Genomic DNA, 22,033 nt, shown 5'->3' on the forward strand with positions numbered 1-22,033 from the left:
GAACTGTTGGTGCTGTTAGGTAGTTCTGCTAGCTTTTAACTTTCTTAAAGGTATAGTACACCCACATCTTCATAACAAAGAACATCCCTTATTCTTCTACATTTTGATTAACAAAGGCTTAATTTGTTTAGCCATTCTTGATAAATCAACCACTTCATCCCAGGAATCAGATTGGTGAATCTCTTTTTGAATTGTTTTTAATGCCAATATATCATCCCTTAAATGTGGGAAACCAACCTGTATACTGTATTCCAGGTATCGGCGCTCCAAACAGTTTACAATTGTAACAAGACCTCCCTTTTTAAACTCCAATGTCCTAACCATAATTCCATTTGCAACCTTAATTATTTGCTGCACCTGCATGCTAAGCTTTTGTTTCATGCATTAGAATACTGATTCCTCTGTGCTGCTTTTTTTGGAGATTGTCTAATTAAATAATAATCTACCTTTTGATTTTTCCTACCAATATATCCTTGCAAACTCTTTATATCCTCATTGCAACTTGCTCTCCAACCTATTATTTTGTTGTAACATCAGGAAATTTGGATACATTATACTATGCCCCCTCCTCTAAGTGATGAGCGATGGTTGTAAATAATTTGAGGCCCTGTGACTAATACTTGTGGCAGTATATCTACTAGTTATGTCTTTCTAAACTGAAGGAAACTCAGTACATCCAGATTCGTCATCTGTGCGTCATTCTTCTCATTGATTCCTTCCTTTTTGGCCAGAATAAATGTTTGCTGCAACTACTCACCCATTCACCTTTCTTCAAGTCTATTTTCCCAGCCCACTTTAGATAATTCTTTCTTCATACCCCTGCAATTCCCCTTAACTAAGTTGAAGACACTGGTTTGATGTCCTCTACAATGATTGGCACCAGGTGGACCTCATTGACCCAGATTTACAATGCCAGTCCAACACCGGCATCTCCAAATCTATCAAGAATCGCAATCAATAAGAAAAGCTTTGCCTGACCAATATAACCAGTACTGAAAATGTGTTGCTGGAAAAGCGCAGCAGGTCAGGCAGCATCCAAGGAGCAGGAGAATTGACGTTTCGGGCATGAGCCCTTCTTCAGGAATCATTCTGCTCCTTGGATGCTGCCTGACCTGCTGCGCTTTTCCAGCAACACATTTTCAGCTCTGATCTCTAGCATCTGCAGTCCTCACTTTCTCCCAATATAACCAGTAAGTTAGAATCTCCTCAGTTAAGGACTGTCACAGACAGTGTACCATATACTAGTAAATACAAGGTTACTTGATGGAACCCAGCCTCTGTGCAGTTATTTCAGTGGCGATGGGAGAAAAAGTATGTGCCTGAAGAACATTTGCTTACAACTATCATCTTGGAGTTGCGGTAAATCTTTCTAGCATCATGCCTCTATTTGGGAAGGTTGACTCATTTGACCCTGCTGTTGAAGACTGGGTCCGGTATGTGGAATGAATGCAACATTTTTTCCGGGCAAAAGACATTGGGGCAGATGAGAAGCAATGAGTAATACTTATGACTGCATGTGGACCCACAGCATTTTCGGTTATAAGGGGCTTAACTTACTCAGAAGCACCAGACACTAAAAGCTTCTAGGAGTTGATAGAGTTGGTCTAGGAATATTATGACTTCATACCACCTCCAATCCTGAGATGCTATCAGTTTTATTTGGCTGTTAGAGAACCGGGGGAATCCATATTGGGATTTTTGATGAGGTTACAATGACTGGCAGAGGCATGTGATTTTGGGTTAACTCTTAATGTGATTCTGGATTAGTGGTGCTGGAAGAGCACAGCAGTTCACAGCAGCACACGGCGGTGAAGGAGGCCCAGGACCTCCATGTCCTCGGCAGAGTGGGAGGGGGAGTTGAAATGTTGGGCCACGGGGTGGTGTGGTTGATTGGTGCGGGTGTCCCGGAGATGTTCCCTAAAGCGCTCTGCTAGGAGGCGCCTAGTCTCCCCAATGTAGAGGAGACCGCATCGGGAGGAACAGATACAATAAATGATATTAGTGGATGTGCAGGTAAAACTTTGGATGTGGAAGGCTTCTTTAGGGTCTTGGATAGAGTGAGGGAGGTAGTGTGGGCGCAGGTTTTGCTAAGAGAACCTTTGGTTTGTGGGATTAATGACATAATTGCGCAGAAGCGTCCACTAGCTGAAGCCCAACTATACTTCCAATAGGCATTGCAGCTTGCTTTGTCATTAGAAATTGTGTCATGTGGAGCATAGGAACTACAGGGTATGACTATGGAAGTGAACTCCCTCACCTGCCTGATCGAGCTTGGGAGGCACCACTTAAATGTAGGCAATCGTAGAGTCTCACGTAGAGCATGTCCTGAGTAGAGGGTCCCTAAACTAAGCCTGGCCAAGTGGCTAAACCATTCTTTAGGAATTGGGCCAGCGAGCCACTGTATTTGCTGCCCGAATATGAAATTGAAACTGCTGGTGATAATGAGGGAATCAGAAAGGTCATCGCAACAAGGATTGAAACCTTTTTGGACCTGGTGAGACAAGATCAGTGTAGAGGATAGCATATTACTGTGGGGAGCAAGGGTGATTTTCCTGAGTAAAGGTCGCTGCCAGATACTGACTGAACTTCACCAGGATCATCCAGTGATTTCCAAGATGAAGATGCTAACAAGAACCTATGTTTAGTTGCCAGGGTTGGATGCCAATATGTCTGTTTTGGTGGGACAGTGCCTAGAGTGCCAAGAAGGACAAAAATTGCCACCAGCAACAACCCACATTTGTGGGAATGGCCAGGTAAACCCTGAACTTGTTGCATTTTGACTATGCCAGTCCTTTCATGGACTCAATGCTTATGGTCATTGTGGATGCCCATCAAAAGTGGTTGGATGTGCATAAGGTTTGTTCAGCAAACTCCAGAATGATGACTGAGAAGCTGTAAGCATCATTTGCGATAAACGGAATCCCAGAAGTACTGGTCATGGACAATGGGATGTCATTTACCAGCAGAGGATTTGAATATTTCCTCGAGTTAAATGGCATGTGGCAATAAGGACAGCTCCAGACCATCCATTACCCAATGGTTGAGCTGAAAGAGTTGTCCAAACATTGAAGGCAGGCCTAAAGAAGCCACCTAAAGTGTCAATTGATACCAAACAGACCTGGTTACTGTTTGATTATAGGATCACCCCACATGGAATAATAGGGATAGTTCCAGTGGAGTTGCTGATGGGGAGAAGACATCACACCTGGTTGAACCTGATATTTCCACACTTGGGGGAGAGAGTGAAACGGCAGCAAGAGCGGCAATGCTCGCCAAGTGCTGCCTGTAAGCGAGAGACCATTTAATTCAGGTGATGAAGTTTGATGTCGAAACAATAGAAATACCCCTGTATGGGTGCAAGGTGAGGTTGATGCGCGATCAGGTCCCGTGATTTAGAAAGTTCAGGTAGGGGATACAGTCCTGAACAAACACGTAGATCACGTGAAAGCTGTTACCTCGCAAATGGGGCAGGAGCAAAACAGACGTGGCCTTGGAGAATAACACGAAGGTCTTTCAGAAAGCACAGGTGCTCCCCCTCCGTCTAGTGTTGAGGAAACCTCAGACCAAAATGGATGCAGCCTTGATACCGTTGCCATCAGAAGAGGAGGAATAAACTCTCCTGAGACATTCCGGATGCAAGAGATGGGCCACTGTGTGAGGTTCTTTTTTCCTGAGATTCTTACACACTTGATGCAACTGCAATATGCCAACTTCTAAGAACAACAACTGAATTTTATGAAGCACAGTACAGTACAAACTTTCTGGAGGAATTTTTAACACACCTCTCGGGGCTTGTGGAGTTGTCAAAAGCTCTCCCTGATCAACGGAAACAGTCCTTCCTTTATATAAAATCTTTACATCGCAGTTAGTAATGCCCACAAGACAATCCCAGCCATCCCCCCACAGTCAAATGCTACTCAAGACACAATGCAGTGACCTGATCATCTCCAGAAATAATATAATCAAATCTGTTGCAAATCGTTTTTATTTTTGTAACTATAGTGGAGTAGTCAAATTCCAACTGTAATGTTCTTATTGATTTCTAAATAGGGGATGAAAATTTAAGTAGGAGATGAAAATGCAAATGGCTCTGAATAACAGGAGATGATGTGATTTCTTGCAATCTAGCTGTAAGTTAGAGGCATCCTACCTTATCCTCAGGACATTCAATTTCCTGCAGGTCAGCAGTGCAAGTTAACTGTTTAATATCACAACTTTGTACATCCTGCACATGGCCAAGTCAGAGGAACCACAACTGGGGCAAAAGTGTAGCAAGAGAAGCTACAAGTAAAAGACAAGGCCTACATCCCTGGACTTAGGTGGGGGAGGGATGTAGTGATTGGGACCAGGTGGACCTCATTGACTGAGGTTCTTAATTGGAGTTGTTAACCTGGGCCAATCAGGAGAACCTCTGCTTACTAATATAACCAGGAGAGGGATTTGAGGTTTGTCCTCCTCTCCCTGTAAAATGGTTGAACGGTAGGGTTCGGGGCCTAGCTTTGCTGCTCCCCTCCCTTGTAAAACTGCTGTCTTTTGTGTACAGCTGTCAATGTTTTTTGTAAACTGTTTTGTAACTTGTTTAATAAAAAAAAAATATAACCAGGAGAGGGATTTGAGGTTTGTCCTCATCTCCCTGTAAAATGGTTGAATGGTAGAGTTTGGGGCCTAGCTTTGCTGCTCCTCTCCCTTGTAAAATTGCTGTCTCTTGTGTACAGCTGTAAATATTTTTTGTAAATTGTTTTGTAATTTGTTTAATAAAACAAAAAAAACCCAGGAGATTCAACATGGGTGCTGGGGAAAAAAAATAAGCACTACTGCAGTTAAGCGGTAGTGTGGGGGGAAAAAAAGAAAAAGTAAAAAAAAACATGCGATTCAATAAGGGTGCTGAGGGAAAAAAAAGCACTACCGCAGTTAGGTGAAAATGGGTGTGTCAGAGAGAAAAAAATAAACAGGAGTGTCAGAGGTTCAGGTCACTCTGCAAGCTGGCTCTGAGGGAGCTGGATCAATGTCAAGGACTCTCCACGTGTGAATGAAGGGTGATTTGGTGACAGATTACCAGCCTTTGTGGAAAAAAAATAACCAGGAGATTCAACATGGGTGCTGGGGAAAAAAGAAAAGCACTACCGCAATTAGGCAGTAGTAGAAAAAAGAAATTCACAAAAAGAAAAAAAAACCAGGAGATTAGAATCTCCTCAGTTGAGGACTGACTCCCAGTGTACTGAGCATTACTAAATAAAGTGTGACTTGGTGACAGGGCCTGGCCTCTGCGTAATTATTCCACCCCCGCTCAAACTGCATTTGAAATTCTACCCGTTGTGGTCACTACCTCCTAGAGGATCCATAACTGAGATCTCTTATTCATATCTCATTATATATTACTTGATTTTAAAAAAATTCCCAGGTAGGCTCTGTAAAGTAATACTCTACAAAATAATCTCTGATCCCCTTTACAAATTTGTCTTCACTGTTACTCTTACCTAAGGGATTTGTTCTGTCAATATGCTGATTGAATTTCTTGAGTAGCCAACCCATGCTGCAAGTGTGGTCACCGTAGATTGTACTGGAACCCACTGCTACACATACTACAACGGATTGCCTGTCCATCTATCTCTGTTCTACAGTCAGTTCTGATATAACACAATAGTTCCGTTCTTGTGCGATCTCTTATTATAAGAAATTTGCGCAATAGCTATGGCATTTAAACTAATGGGGTTGGAATCACGTTATAGCCAATACAGGTAAGGAACGTTCACATTCTACAAATAACTGTTTAAATTTTTCAATTGTATTAAACCAATTCACATTGACGAAGCACTCATTATAGCAGAACCGACTGTATTAAAATATATAAGACCATAAGACACAGGATTAGGCCATTCAGCTCATTGAGTTTGCTTCCACCATTCGGTCATGGCTGATAGGTTTTTCAACCCCATTTTCCTGCTTTCTCCCCGTAACCTTTGATCCTCTTGGCAATCAAGAACCTATCTATCTCTGTTTTAAATATACTCAACAACCTGGCCTCCACAGCCTTCTGTGGCAATGAATTCCACAGATTCACCACTTTCTGGCTAAAGAAATTTATTCTTATCTCTGTTCTAAAGTGTCTTCCCTTTATTCTAAGGCTGTGCACTTGGGCCCTTGCCTCTCCAACATCTTCCCACCGTCCACTCTGTCAAGGCCGTTCAGTGTTCTCTAAGTTTCAATCAGATCCCCCACCCAATCCTTCTAAAATCTATCAAGTATAGTCCCAGAGTCCTCAAGCATTCCTCATATGTTAAGTCCATTATTAAACAGTTGGGGGGGGGCGGTTACATTCGCAATTTTCCAGTCCTCTGCACTCTCCCTGATTCCAGTGATGCTTGAAAGATCGCTATTAGTTTGGATGTTAAATATTTTAAATGTATTTCTTAACTGTACTCTTCTGCTGTAATGTCTCCTGTAATAATTTATAACTTGGTCAATCAAATGAGACAGAAGAAAAACTCACCAATCACCTACCTGTTTTTCTGTGATGTCACACATTGGCTCTGACATGTTGAAGCAGGGAAATGGCTGACTTGCTGGTTTTTATTTTTCAGTGTGTTGTGCCACTCTCTTTGCTGCCAGTTTCTATTTCCCATTGCGAGTGCCTTCCTCATGCAGGCTCCCTCTTTTTATGAAGTTGCTAATTCAGTACACTTTTACCATATTTCAGAAGCTGCAGTCCCTTATTTCTCCTCTTTATGAAGCAGTTTTATATTCCAGATTTTTATTGAATTCAGATTTCACTATCTGCTGTGTTGACATTCAAACTTGTATTCCTAGAACATTATCCAGTGGTTCTATCCAGTGCTACTATGCCACTGCCTCCCTGTTGATTGATGATAGAAGAGTCAGTCTTCTAGGAGCACCCCCAGCAACAAACATTAGTAATTCTAGCAGTCAATTTGCAATTGTTTCTGATCTGGAAGGAATTGAAGCAGTGTGGTGGAGTGAGGGCAAGTCTGAACAAATAAAATACTACATTTGCATCTAATTTCTCCTTACCTGTCCACAATTGCGCCTAGCAGACAGGGTTGATGAGAGTGGGATCATAATATGAATTTGATTTGCCTTGCTCTGGTGAAATAGCTTGTATTATGAGAAATTTGCAAACCATTCACTTCAAAAGTGGATCGCTTGTATAAAAATCTGATGACCAACCTCCACAGTAACATCCTTTTCTACTAATTCACTGTTCCTTATCAGTATTGCTGCATTTGTTTAGAGTTTCTTTTTGTTTTATAATCTTTTGCATTCTCCTTCCAGTTCTCCTTCTCCACCTTCCCTCAACCTGTCTGTTGTACAGGTGTTTGTTTGCCATTGCTTTTCTTCGCTCTTCTGATGGGGTTGACTCTTACTAATACTTTGGGCACCTACTGGTCTCTCACATGGAAGTGCTCATTTGGCAGATATGAGCCTGGCGAGTAAACACTACTGACCTTTTCTGTCATTGGATAGTCAGAGCTGAATCTGGTGCTGATCATCTTATTTCTGGTCCACACTGAATTGAGATCAGTGAGAGTTTTATTATTCCTGTGTATAGAATCCAATAACTACTTGTAATATGTTGTTCTCTGGCTGACTTTAACCTATTTGTTCTCTGTTTCTAGTTAATGGTGCTGAATAGTAAGTAGCTGTCTATATATGATTATGATGTGGAGGCACCAGTGTTGGACTTCACCTGACAAAGGAGCAGTGCTCTCAAAGCTGGCGGTTTCAACTAAACCAGTTGGACTATAAGCTGGTGTTATATGTAATTACATCATAGGACCACAGAATTGTTAGGCACAGAAGGAAGGCCATTGACCCATCATGTTTGAACGAATTCTAGTATCAATCTCCTGCCTTTTTCCCATATCTGTGCGCACCATTTCTATCAATGCTTCGAATGAACCTACCCCCCACCACATTTCCAGGCAGTGTGTTTACTAGAAAAATCTTGAAGCTTTTCATCTGCAGTAATTAAATTTAATATGCTAATCTGCAACAACTTCATTTATATTGTCCTTTTAACATGTCCTTTTAATGTATTATATGTTATAAATTGTGTTTCACAGCAGCATGAGATAAATGTACCAAGCCATAGAAGTCACCACAGAATTAGGTCCGAAGACCAAAATCTTAGTCAAAAGGGAGGTTTTAAGGAGAGTCTTAAAATCGAAGGCAGAGATGGGGAGGTTTAAGGATGAAACTCCACAGTTTAGGGCCCAGGCTTTACTCCTAGTGGTGACATAATTAAAAGCTGCAATAGATGAGATTATATGGTAGTCCTTTTGTATCGGGCTGAACAACCAATGAAACTTTTTTGTGGTATTAAGTGAGGCAAGATTTTGCTCGGGCCATATGAATACCATGCTTTTCGTTATAATATTCTAAGATTTTTAATTCCTAAATCTGAAGTTAATGTCTCTCTCATCCTTCTGTAAATGATCCCATAGTAATTCAACACTCTGTAATGCACTGTGGTGTAGTTTGGATTGCATACTTGAGATCTGAGGTTTTCAAAACAAACAGTTGCAGAATTTCACATGATGGAGGCATCCTGTGAGAGAAATTCTTAAAAGTGGTGTATTTAAACTATATTCCACATGTTGCTGGCTAGGTTAACATTTATTGCTTAAATATGACTTTCTTATTGAGAAGGTGGTGATGAGCTGCTGCCTTGAACTGCTGCAGTTTGTGTCGGGTAGTTAGATCCATAGTGCAGCTAGGAAGGGAGTTCCAGGATTTGGATCTAGTGACAGTGAAGGGACAGAAATGTAGTTCCCAAATCTGAAGGGTATGTGGCCTGTATAAGTGGAAGTGTGCATGTGGTGGTGTACACATGCATGTGCTGTCCTTGTTCATCTAAATTATAGGGGTCGCAGGTTTGAAAATGCTTTGAAGGAAAATTATTGAGCCTTTGGATCATACAGCATGGAAGAAATGTTCTTGGCCTGTAATATCTGGCCAATCATCAAGCAGCTATCAACTCTAACTTATTTTTCCAACAATTGGCCCATAAGCCTGTATGTTATAGTATTTCAAGTGTCTAGATCATTAATGTGCACTGCAAACTGCACTGAACCCTGTAATACACTACAGGCTGCCAATTGCAGAAGCAACCATCAATGATTACTCTTTGCCTCTTGCCACTAAGCCAGTTTTAGATCTAATTTGTCCAATTGCCCTGGCTATTTACCTTCTAGACCAGTCTTTCCTGCAAACCTTGCTCCTCGTGTACATATAAACATCTTTTGAATTTTCCTTAATTTTACCTGCTGGAGTTTGCTTATTCACCCTCATTACTCTCCTAATTTATTTTCTAAAGCGACCTTCTGCACTTCCTAAATGTCCCTAGTGCCTTCCAGTCTTTTGAACCCTCAGTATTTACCATTAGCTTGCCTGTTTTCCTTCTGTAATTCTGTACATTTATCTTGACTTGTCCCACTCTTCACCTTTCTGGGACCCTATTGGCCCTGCAATCTCACGCATTCCTTTTTGAATTTTACTCAGTGTTCTAGATTTTCTTAAAAGTAACTGCTCCCACTCCACTTTGTCCACATCTGCCTTGTCATAATAAAGTCACCTCCCTATTTCCCGGCCATCTTTGTCCATAGGTGCCTTAAATCTTACTGTGTTATTGTTAGTATAACTGAAATGCTTTCCCACTAACGCTTCTAATGCTTCTACCGCTTGCCTGGCTTTGTTTCCTAAAGTTAGATGCAGTATGACATCTCACACTTGTTGGACTTTGCACAAGCTGGCTTAAAAGGCTCACTTGGATGCATTTTAAGAATTTTGTCCCTTTTAAGCCTTTCATACTTTTTCTATCCCACTTAACATAGAGGAAGTTTAAATCTCCTGTTATTTTCCAAATATTTTTACTTTTGAGATTTTTCTACATATCTGCTCTTCTGTTTTTCCCTGTGTCTGAGGATCTATAGTGCACTTCTAGTAATATGGTTGCCCTTTTTTTGTCTTTGTTGTTTTAAAGTTTTAGCCATGTGGCTGCAATTTAGAAATTTCATAAGATATCTCCCCCTTATTGCAACATCTGACTCCTTGATCAGTACTGCAACACCACCTGTGTATGCCCCCACCCCAACCACCCACTTTACAGTACCTAAAACGGTGTATCTGTTATAGAGTGGGATAGCCACAGGAGACTCCTGCACTACTACCTGTGCTCCTGACAGTCACCCATTTATCTGACGGAACCTGCTGTATGACCACTATCTCGATCTACTAGCCATTACATTCTGTGCCTCTTCTGTGCTCCTCAGTGACTCCAGCTGATCTAAATGGTCTGATATGACATGGATCCAAACTCCCCTCCTGCAAACATAGTCTCCAGAAAAGGGCAACTGTTCCCTCATCTACCACATCTGACAGGAGAAGTGTGCCACTCCATTGACTGCCATAATTGCCCCTTAAAAAAAATTGCTAAAGTAGACTTACCTGAAAGGACCCACACGTTTCTCAAATTCATTGTTTGTAGACAGATAGCTGCTGACATAGCTGGGGGAGCTTATTACATATATTATAAACCGTAACAGAAGAAGCTCTAAGTATAACCTTTTTTTAAAAAAAAGTATCCTTCCCTTATCCACAGTTTTTATTTTCAGCATGCAAAAGAGAACAAAAAATTTAAATTCTTAATATCCGACACTTAGTCTAAACTCCCAGCTACTGAAAACCACCTCTTGCTCCAATCTTCTATCAGTCTCTGGCTCTGAGTAAAGATATGTTGATCCCTTCAACTCTTAGATTTAGCCTTACAAAAATAATGGATCCAGGAAGCTGCTCCTCAGTATTATTTAAAACGCTAATAATGATCCCTTGACAAACCAGTTGCAAAAGTCAATCTGAGTTCTGTGTGCGCACACAAAAATACTCTGTGGAGCCATTGACACCTCGACAAACTCATGGACAGACCTGTCCTGAACTCCCAGTAATGCAATCTCTCCTTTCTCACATTTTCTATTCCTTTTATTTGGACTATAAAAGTTTCAAAAATAATTCTAAAATAGTTTTTTTGCTTATGCTGTAGAAAATGAGGAAGATCACAAGAAAAATCCAACTCTGGAGCAGATGCAAGATCCACACTCCTCCCACCATTTTTATTTAAAAAAACTAGGTTGTATACAAGACGTGCAAAACCAAGCTGTATCAGTATTGTAATTGCACACAGGAAAGCTGTGGGAAATCTAAACTCATTACATTTGTTTAAAAGGTGGCTTTGGCGTATCCTGCCCCTTCATCAATCATGTCTCCATAATAACATTGATATTGTGTTGCAATGTGAGAATTAGCAGCTTCAACACACCTTCGTTACTCAGAAGACCACCTTGCATTAAAATAAATTCCAACCAGCCTAGCTGTGCTCCCTTGTGCCTTCTAAACTTTTCCTAATGTGTCTTCAATCCCTATTCCTTCCTCCTGCCAAATTAGTTTAAACTCCACCTTAACTACCGTGCATCGTCTAAATTATACGAAGTGGCAGCAGTTTTATCAGTGGTGGAGTCAGTGAATGGCTAGTTCAATCAATTTCTCGTCAGTGGTATTGATAATGAAGGATTTAACCATGGCAGTGCATTGAATGTCAAGGATAATTTCCTGTCTTGGTTGAGATGGACATAATAATGGGCTACTCGTGTAGCGTGATAGTTGCCAATTATTGTCCAAGACTGAATGCTGTCCAGATCTTGTAATCCTTCTGATTCACGAAATTTCTAGCAATTGAATCAGGCTGACATTATAAGATGTGGTACTCACATGTTCACTTACAATAGCTTTTTCTGGTATGCAGGTCCTGTCACTGTGCATCTTGGATCTGTAGAATTGGTGCCTTCACCCACTTTTTGTCTACTTTATTACCCATTGATGTTCCAGTGTTTTGTAGTTGCTGCCATATCTCTTGCTTTGGCTTTGTCTTTCGTCATTTTCCTCTGCCTCTTAATCTTTCTCTCGTTTCCACTTTATACGTGTTTATTTTCTCCCTTCTATTTCTCTCTTCCTTTTCCTTTCCTATAATCACTCCTATAATGACACATCTGACTGACTCCAACTCTTGCACCTTGTTGCTGAGCTACTTATGGACTCTGGTCTTTAATTTATTGACAGGACAATCTGAAATGACCAATACTCTTCTATTTCCAGGAGATGGAGAAGATGACAGAGGAGCTGCACATATTGACCAAGGAACAGGATGTCAAGACGGAGATTCAGGTAGGACACGTTCCCTCCTTGTGCCTATACCTGCAGCTTTTCTTTCCAGGAAAACAGAATTCTAGTGGTTAGCTCAATTCTGTTATTATGTTATTAATTTCTAAAGTTTGGAATAGATTTCAGCTTTCATGCAGTTTTGCTTCTTTTCTTGTATAAAACCACATGTTGGCAGGATGTACCTTATGGCTTTAATAACGTGTTCCTTGAAACTGGCTACAGGCTAAATTAAAGAGTTGGTAAAATTGGGTAGGTACCATGAGGTTATGGATTTTCTCTAATCTATTCATCTCCCTGTGCAAGGTTTCCTTGCTCTTGTAGTTGTGGCTGCGTGAAACATACCATGGAAACTCTGAGCAATATTTAAGATTTGTTTTGGAGGTGCTAGTGTTGGACTGGGGCATACAAAGTTAAAAATTGCACAATACTATGTTATAGTCCCAACAGGTTTATTTGGAAGCACTAGTTTTCGGAGTGCTCCTCCTTCATCAGGTGGCTGTGAATAAGCAATATTTAAAGTTTCAATTCATGTGCATAACGCAATAAATAATTAGTATTCTGATTTCGGACTTGACTGCTGATGAGATAATCATTCTAAGAACCTCCAGGTGTACTGAAATTCAAATAGGACTATCCAGTGACTAAGAACTAAATATAAATGAGATGGATTGCTCAAGGGAGGGGTGCATTTGAAGGTGAGCTTCTGAGGGATCAGTTGACCAAAGAATGCAGTTGAAAACCCCTGAAATATCTTTTTTTTTAAAACGTGTTAAGCTCATCAAAAAGGAGCAGAGCTTCAGCTGACATCCATAAATTGCTAACTTTAAGTTATGATTTTCTCTGTCTGTAGGTGTAGTGGCAACAGCTGTTGTGTTCCCAGCATGAGTGTGCAGTGCCTGTTACTGTTGTGGTTTTTCTTGCCTTCATGTTACCAGGCTTGAGGTATAACTTTATGGCCACTGAACAAATCTTTAGACTTCTATTAAACAAGTACCTTAATTTCTTTAGTTGTAGAGTGTAAAAGGCAAGAGGAGTTGAGTTGTCAAAATGCCAAGAGGTACATTATCTTTGACTTTTCACTTATACGCCAGTCTTGTTTGAGGGACAACAGGTGGCTGCCATTCTCTTGCTGAAGAGATCTAATTCTGAACTGAATAGTCTACACTTGTTAAATAAACTAAGGTCTATAGCTGCTGCTTCACAGTTTTCTGCTGTGCTGGTGCTATGCCTGCCACATAGATTGAGGTCAAAAAGCCAATTTTAAAAAATCCCTGTTTGCTAAGGTGTGAAGATATAATTTCTCTCACCAGTCTGATTGATTGTAACCCAGTGAAGCTGGCAGTTGATTTACTGAGGCGAGTGCAAGTGCAATGTAGTTGTCCTGAGTTAATCTTATTTGTCACTGGGACTCGTGATCAGTAGGAATTAGCAGGTTTATTGTAAAGAGGTGAAATCCTAATGGTGTCAATGAGTGTAGGCAGCTGGAAGATGTCATTTAACAGGAAAGTCTTGACATGAAAAGTTCTATGAATTTGTATGCATTCTGTCATTGAAAGTTCAAGATAATTTACTTTTTTGCAGCTATAACTCTTCTGTGACTGACTGACTGACTGACTGCAAGTTTACCAATAGCCTTCTAATTGGATTGTGTTGTACATGTAATTTCAGTTGGAAATACATTTCTGTGTGATAAGGAATTCAACCTGTGCATCCCAGTTTTTTTTAAACTCACAATTAAGCCTTTCTGGAGAAACTGAGGGCTGGAGATCTGAGTTTAAAAGTGTCGCGCTGGAAAAGCACAGCAGGTCAGGCAGCATCAGAGGAGCAGGGGATTCAACATTTCGAGCATAAGCCCTTCAGGACTGTGGAGGGGGAAGGGGGCTGAGAGGTAAATAAGAGGGTAGAGTCATAGAGATGTACAGCATGGAAACAGACCCTTCGGTCAAACCAGTCCATGCTGACCAGATATCCCAACCCAATCTAGTCCCACCTGCCAGCACCCTGCCCATATCCCTCCAAACCCTTCCTATTCATATACCCATCCAAATGCCTCTTAAATGTTGCAATTGTACCAGCCTCCACCACTTCCTCTGGCAGCTCATTCCATACCCATACCACCCTCTGTGAAAGTTGCCCCGTAGGTCTGTTTTATATCTTCCCCTCTCACCCTAAACCCATGCCCTCTAGTTCTGGACTTCCCGACCCCAGTGAAAATACTTTGCCTATTTACCCCATCCATGCCCATCATAATTTTGTAAACCTCTACAAGGTCACCCCTCAGCCTCTGACGCTCCAGAGAAAACAGCCCCAGCCTGTTCACCCTCTCCCTGTAGGTCAAATCCTCCAACCCTGGCAACATTCTTGTAAATCTTTTCTGAACCCTTTCAAGTTTCACAACATCTTTCCGATAGGAAGGAGACCAGAATTGCATGCAATATTCCAACAGTCTTTGTTCAGCAACACTTCATAGGACCTTACCATTAAGTGTATAAGTCATGCTAAGATTTGCTTTCCCAAAATGCAGCACCTCACATTTATCTAAATTAAACTCTATCTGCCACTTCTCAGCCCATTGGCCTATCTGGTCCAGATCCTGTTGTAATCTGAGGTAACCCTCTTTGCTGCACTATACCTCCAATTTTGGTGTCATAGAGGTAGCTAGGAAGGCGGTAGGTAGATGCAGGTGGGGGGGGGGGTGATAGTGATAGGTCAGAGGGGAGGGTGGAACAGATAGATGGAAGAAAGGTGGACAGGTAGGACAGTTCAAAAGGGTGGTGCCGGGTTGAAGGGTTGTATCTGGGATGAGGTGGGGGAGGGGAGATAGGAAACTGGTGATGTCGACCTCTAACTAGACACTGTCCTACCTGTCCATCTTCCTTCGCACCTATCTGCTTGGACCTATCACTACAACCCTCTGCATGTACATATCGCCTTCCCATCTACTCCGCCCGCCCACCAAAACCTCCACCCTCCTATTTATCTCTCAGCCCACCCCCCCCATCCCCACATATTCCTGATGAAGGGCTTATGCCTGAAATGTTGACTCTCCTCCTCGGATGCTGCCTGAAATCCTGTGCTTTTCCAGCGTCACATTTTTCAACTAAGTCTTTTTGTCGTGTCCTTCTGAGATAAATAGAAAATCCAGACTGTTATAGCTGGCCTGTGCTGTTGATTTCATGCTTTTGGTTTTACTTTTCCCTATGACTGTACAGAGCACAATTATCGTTTAAAATTCCCAACCTTACTGAAATTATGTCTCACGTTGGTCCAATCCACCATCTCTGTTCTTTCAGTGAAATTTATGAATAGATCTTAAACATTGGCTGTAGAGGAATAGATTAGCCCAAGCTGCTAAAATAGGTATTTGGAAATTAATTATCTTTGATTCACAGCCTGGTATCCATAGGTTTACTGTTTATTTCAGGAATTTAAATAGGAGGAATTTTTATATGAGATTTCAGATTTCGAAAAAAAAACGAGAGACCACATGCAATTTATAAATGTCTTTCAAGTCTCTGGTAAATTAAAACAACTTTGCAGGCAAGTGATTAGCTGTAAAATGTTGTTATAGCCAAACGTTTTGGCCAATTTTGGTGTTAGATTTCAGTGACAAAAGTTGGCCAATTTACCAATTCTTTCACATCTTTAGAATAATTATTATATGTAATTATCCCATTTTTGCTGTTATCACTATGTTTACTGCCTTACATTGGCTCCTGTTTAAACAACATCTTGATATAAAATTTACATTCTTGTTTTCAAATCCTTCCATGACCTTGTCCTTCCCTATAACTGTAATATCTTTCAGACCCGTGACTCTGAGATAACAGTCCTTTCATTTTGCCCTTTTGTGCATTCTCAATTGTAATTTCTCCACCACTGGTGGCTGGGATTCAGTTTTCTGAGCCTAAACTCTGGAATTCCTTTCCTACGTCTCTCACTGCCCTTCAGCTTGTTTTCCTCCTTTGGCTCACTGACTCTGTTTTACTTCGTATTGAGTAGTGCCTTGAAATGTTTAATTGCATTGAAGGGGATATGTAACTATTTGAGGTTGTGTCAGATTCTGAGGAGCATCATAGCATGGATTTGAGAAGCCAAATGGCTTTCTTCTCTGTTGCAACCATTCCAAGTCTATGCAAGAGCAGTTTAGGTACTTTTGCTCCACTACCATTTCCCTGCAGCCTACAATATTTTTCACATCTTATGCTTAACCAATTTCCTTTTTAAAGCCTTGATTGAATCTGCATGTTTCAACCTTTTCAGGAGGTGCATTTCAGATCCTAACTAACTGCTGCATAAAAATATTTCTGCTCGTGTTGTTGTCCATACTTTTGCCAAACTCCCTTAAATTAGTCTCCTCTTATTCCCAATTCATGCACCATTGAGAAGAATTTCTATCTCTCTAGGCCTCTCAAGGTGTTGAGCAACACCTTGCAATCTCCTCCCCATCTTTTTAAGGAGAATAGCTCCAGATTCTACAGTTGATTCACGTGACCGAAGACCCTTATATCTGGAACCTTTCTCATAAATCTGTTTTTCTCCTTCTCCAAAATCATCATGTCCTTTTGAAGAGTGCAATGTCCAGAAATTGTTGATGCTGAACCACTATTATTACAGTTCTTCATAACTTCCTTGCTTTTTTACTCAATGTCTCTATTTATAAATTGCACGTTCCTACATATCTGTAGTTACATAGCAGCGCTTGATTGAAATGGAGAATGCTTTTTATTATGGGACAGGAATTCAGTTACCAGGATTGCAATAATGGCCACTAGGCCAAGCAGTGGCTTTGTCTTTGAAAGGTGCATCTAGACACAGTAAAATACAGCTGGTTTCTTTGAATTTTTTAAAAACAAATTCCTACAAAGTAGAAACACAACAAAGTCTCATTAAGAAGAATAGACCATTGATGAATCAAACTCCAGAAGTTTCTTTGTGTTAGAAAAGTTACCTAGAAAAATAGCAAATAGGATCCCTCTATGAACAGGCTGAAGTGTGTGAAGGACAATGAGAGAAGCTTAAATGCTATAGTCTAGAGTAGGTGATTTAAAGAGATGTTAAAGAAGTATATAAAATTTAAAATGATGTGCATAAGTTTTACAAAAGCTCTTGTGTTAATCTTGTTCATGTTTCCTTATTTCTGTTATAGGCAGAATGTGAGGATTTTACCCGAGATGAACACGACGACACATCTGAATCCCCCGTCGAAGAGAGCAAACAGTGAGTAATCAATGTGGCTGTGTTAGTAGTTGGGTTATGACATAATGTTTACCACCCATAATGTTTGCCTCTAAAGCAGGAAAGCATCATCTCTTCAGGTGATTTTGTTTTGTGTCAATGTAAATTATTAACACCATGAATATTTGTGGTTGGACTTGTCATTTACTTTTGGATGTGGGCTAGTTCGTGCTCTCAGCCCAATAGTATGGACCAACAGTGGGAATTTTACAGCATCCCTGTCCCACCTTGGAAAGATTGGCAAAGTTCAGGATACACCTTTAGAGCAGTTGTTATTGACACATGTGATTATTAAGATGTAGGAATAGGAGTAGGCCAACAGCCCAGTTCTGTTATTCAGTGCCACATTCTTATTGTAACTCTGTGTGCCTGCCTTGGCTCCATATGCCTTAATACCCTTGAAATACATGGAAACCCTATAACTTTATGAACAATATTTAGGGTAACATACTGTTGGAATAATACTCAAAGGAGACTCCTGGCTTGAACCCTTTTCTACACAGCCAGTCTAACCTATTATCTGATTATGCTTGTGTTTATGGTGCTAAGTGGAAAGACTTTGCAGTCGCAGTGATTTCATCATTGTATTGTGCTGTGCTAACTTGAGACCACGGGATGTTTAATCAGGCCTTTCTTTAGAGCATCATCTTGGCTTCCAAACATACTGTCATCAAATCAGTGACCTCATCATTTAAATAGTAATAATTCTGTGCATTAAAGAGTGAGAGTCCAGAAGTCTGTGTTGCCTGCCTTGTGCCAGGATATGACCCAGCCTTAACAATTCAGATAAGTACCAATGAACTAACCAGACCAAGGGAAGAAGTTCTGCATAGTCAATATGAGGAGCTAGTCACAAACTGAGAAGCAGAGATGCAAAAGTCATATTCTGTGCTACCTGAGCTACATGCAGTTTGGAGCAGGGCAAAAAAAGATTCCTGAAGAAGGGCCTGTGCCCGAAACGTCGAATCTCCTGTTCCCTGGATGCTGCCTGACCTGCTGTGCTGTTCCAGCAATAAAGTTTCAGCTTTGATCTCCAGCATCTGCAGACCTCACTTTCTCCTCAAAAAAAGATTGAGTCATGCATCCGTTTCTCCCAAGTCTGGTGAGGTAGAATTGGTTCTGATTTTTGGAGCACTGGCACCACTGAAGGAAAGTGGGAAGCTGTGTTGATGGGATGGTCTACTCCTGGACCATGATGAGATCAGTGAGCAGCGTTACTAAGGACGCAGAAAGGGTTTTTAACTAAATAATGGGTACAAAAGATGAAATTTTGAATGATGTGATAATTAACCACAAAGTAGAGACCAAGTAAGAGAGACAGAGAGGTATGAACATGGGAAATGATAAATGGACTGTGACCAAAAGATATTGACAGTACAAATCTCAGTGAATCAACAGATGAGATGAGAAGTTGCTAAAATAAAAAGACAAAACCACTGGCTTTGAATCAGAAATCAGCATTTGAAACAAAACTGAACTGAGCACAAATAGAAAGAAACAAACTGTGCTGGTCATCACAGAGACATGGTTGCTGAACGTTATAGTTTAAAATCTAAATTATTGAAGGTTACATGATGTTAAGGAAGAACAGAAAGCTAAGAAAATGTTTTGGAAGGGAGTCTCTCTTAATGGTATTAGCACAACAGAAGAGGAATGACTTAAATTTAGGAAACCAAGTTTGGGTAGAGTGGACAAACGATAAGGTAAGAACTCACTAGTGGGAGAGGTGTACAGGCCTCTAATAGTAAGGATGGAACGAAATGGAAGAAACAATGGTGGCTGATCAGGAAGGTATTCCTTTGTCTCAGTTAGTTAATTAGAAACCCTCTCTACTTTCTTCATATTGTGGCTTGTCAGGAATTGGAGAAATTTTAATTCGTGCATAGACTAGAAAAGGCAAATGGACAAAGGTAACCCAGATGAGTTCATAGAAAATATGCCAAAAAAGTTCTTTAGAGTAACATGTTCTGGACTCAGCCAGCGAGTTAGCTTTATTGTGGAAAAAGATTGATTTTAATTTGTGACCCTGTGGTGAAGGCACCCTGAGCTATTGGCAGCACAAATGATTGACTTTTACATTGTTTGAGGGAGGAGAAAGTGGGTCCACGTTTCACATTTTAAACTTTAAAAAAAAAATATGGTGTGAAGGCGGAACTAGCTAAAGTGAAGTGTCAAATGCAGTTAAGGGAGAGATCAACAGTGATGCAACAGTAGTCATTTTAAAGGATAATTTCAGAATGTACTGAATTGCTGCATTCTAATGAGAGAGAGTGGCTAAAGTATTTGGGGAAAAATTAGGATACAAGAGAAAGTTATTGGTAAATGTGAAACAGTAAGAGTTTTAATGGCTATTTAAAAAAGAGTTAGTGAGCATTGGTCCTATACCAGATTGTGGAGAACTAATAATGGAGAATATAAAGATAGTAAATGAATTGAAACAGTATTTTGCATTGGTTTTGACTACAGAGGATATGAGTAACATAGCTGCACATCAGGAAATGGAAGAGAGGGAGGAACTCCAGATAATTACAATCACCCAAAGTGGTACTGAGCAAATTGTTGGAGTTGTGAGCTGACAGACTCTTAGACCCTAATGAAGCACATCCTATGGTCTTAGAGTGGCGAGCGAGTTAATTGATGCATTAATTAAATTTCCAAAATTTCCTAAATATGAAAAGGGTTTTATTCGATTGGAAACCATTGACTGTAACCAAAGCAGCAATCTACAGGCCACTTAGCATCTGTCAAAGGAAGGTGTTAGATGCTATTATGACTGATTTTAGCAGGGTACTTAGCGAAATTCAAGGTAATCAGACAGTCAATATGAAATGGAAAGCATGGCCGGGTGGCCTACCTCTGCTTCCAGTTCTTATGATCATATGTAATCTTTGAGTATACTGCTTTTAGCGACTTTGAAATACAGGTATATCTTAATCTGTCATATTGATTCAGTGAAGATGTTTTTCTGTGAAACTCTACTAAGGGATTTGATTGGTTTCTGCTCTTCCTGCCACCTTATGTCTGCATATGATGTCAGTTCTGATTGATTGAGATTGGAACAGGTAGAGCAGTGCTTCCCAAACCTTTTCTGACTATGACACCATTTTGAGGCTTGAAAACTGCCATGACCCCTCGGTGAGTGGTGGAGGCAGAAGAGCCGAGCTATTAAAGCAGGGAGGGGAAGGAGGTTCACCATTGCTGCCTTGGAACTTGTAATCACCCCAATGTCAGGAGATCATGAACTGAAGTTTTAGATGCATTGTAGATTGTTGTACCTGATTAGTCCAGTGTTGATTTTGAATATGGAAGCTGTAATTATTGTTTGTATGATGGAAATTTGTGTAGTAATTGCTTACTCATGCTGCCTTTGTTGGACATTGGGCCAACAGAAATGGCCAGCTGTCTTCAAATATATTAGTTGACACCCTTCTCTACCCCCAAAAGTGCCAAGGATTTGAATAGGGTTTGAATTGTCTGTTTCTCTCATACCTTTAATGATGGTATCATTTATGCACATATTCTGTCTAGAAATGAATGAGTCTGTTATGAATTACTGTCAAAGTGAGTGGCCGTAGCTATACTGAAGGGGCTGGTTTGCTCAGCAGTTGTCTCGATAGATAGTCTGTTCATCAGATTCATCCCAGAAGCATCAGCTTTGCTTCCTGTTTGGCTGAGGTAGCAATTAGTTCTGTTTGCCTTGCCATACTTGTTGTAAAAACAATATCAACACTTTTCTGAGATTTAGCAAACAATCACCAAGAACCTGGCTTTGGACAAACAAAGTGAGAAGAAGGTGGAGTGAACACTGTGTTATGTCAAGAACTTATGGCAGCTGATGGATGTCATAAGTTTCATATGAGCTTATGAACAAGTAGCAGGAGCAGGCTGTTCAGCCTGTTAAGCTCAATCTGCCATTCAATAAAATCATGACTGATCTGATAGCAAACTTTCTGCATACCTCGACACTGTCCTGTCCCCCTTAGTCCAAGACTTCTCCACCTACGTTCGGGGCACCACCCACACCCTCCACCTCCTCCGTGATTTTCGCTTCCCCGGCCCCCAACGCCTTATCTTCATGATGGACATTCAGTCCCTATACACTTCCATCCCCCATCACTAAAGCCTCCAAGCCCTCCGCTTCTTCCTGTCCCCCTGACCAAACCAGTACCCTTCCACTGACGCCCTCCTTCGACTGACTGAACTGGTCCTTGCTCTTTACAACTTCTCCTTCCAATCCTCCCACTTCCTCCAAACCAAAGGAGTAGCCATGGGCACCCGCATGGGCCCCAGCTATGCCTGCCTCTTCGTCGGATATGTGCAACAGTCCATCTTCTGCAGCTACACTGGCACCACCTCCCACCTTTTCCTCCGCTACGTCGATGATTGTATTGGCGCTACTTCATGCTCCCACGAGGAGGTTGAACAGTTCATTCACTTTACTAACACCTTCCACCCCGACCTCAAATTTACCTGGACCATCTCAGACTCCTCCCTCCCCTTCCTAGACCTCTCCATTTCTATCTCAGGCGACCGACTCAACACAGACATTTACTACAAACCGACC

The 22,033-nt window shown here is 41.0% G+C and overlaps 1 protein-coding gene across 4 annotated transcripts in view; it reads left to right on the plus strand.

Moving 5' to 3' along the window:
- tnrc6ba (trinucleotide repeat containing adaptor 6Ba) overlaps positions 1-22,033 on the plus strand; it is a 214,964-nt gene that overhangs the window by 54,801 nt on the left and 138,130 nt on the right. For all 4 annotated transcript variants that reach the window (XM_043679483.1, XM_043679480.1, XM_043679489.1 and 1 more), the window contains 2 exons: positions 12,166-12,234; positions 17,381-17,451. In XM_043679483.1, the coding sequence (XP_043535418.1) occupies positions 12,215-12,234; positions 17,381-17,451 (91 nt within the window). In that variant the 5' untranslated portion in view covers positions 12,166-12,214. The remainder of the gene's footprint in view (positions 1-12,165; positions 12,235-17,380; positions 17,452-22,033) is intronic.

Source organism: Chiloscyllium plagiosum, chromosome 39 (genome assembly GCF_004010195.1).
Source record: "Chiloscyllium plagiosum isolate BGI_BamShark_2017 chromosome 39, ASM401019v2, whole genome shotgun sequence".
Classification (NCBI taxonomy): domain Eukaryota; kingdom Metazoa; phylum Chordata; class Chondrichthyes; order Orectolobiformes; family Hemiscylliidae; genus Chiloscyllium; species Chiloscyllium plagiosum.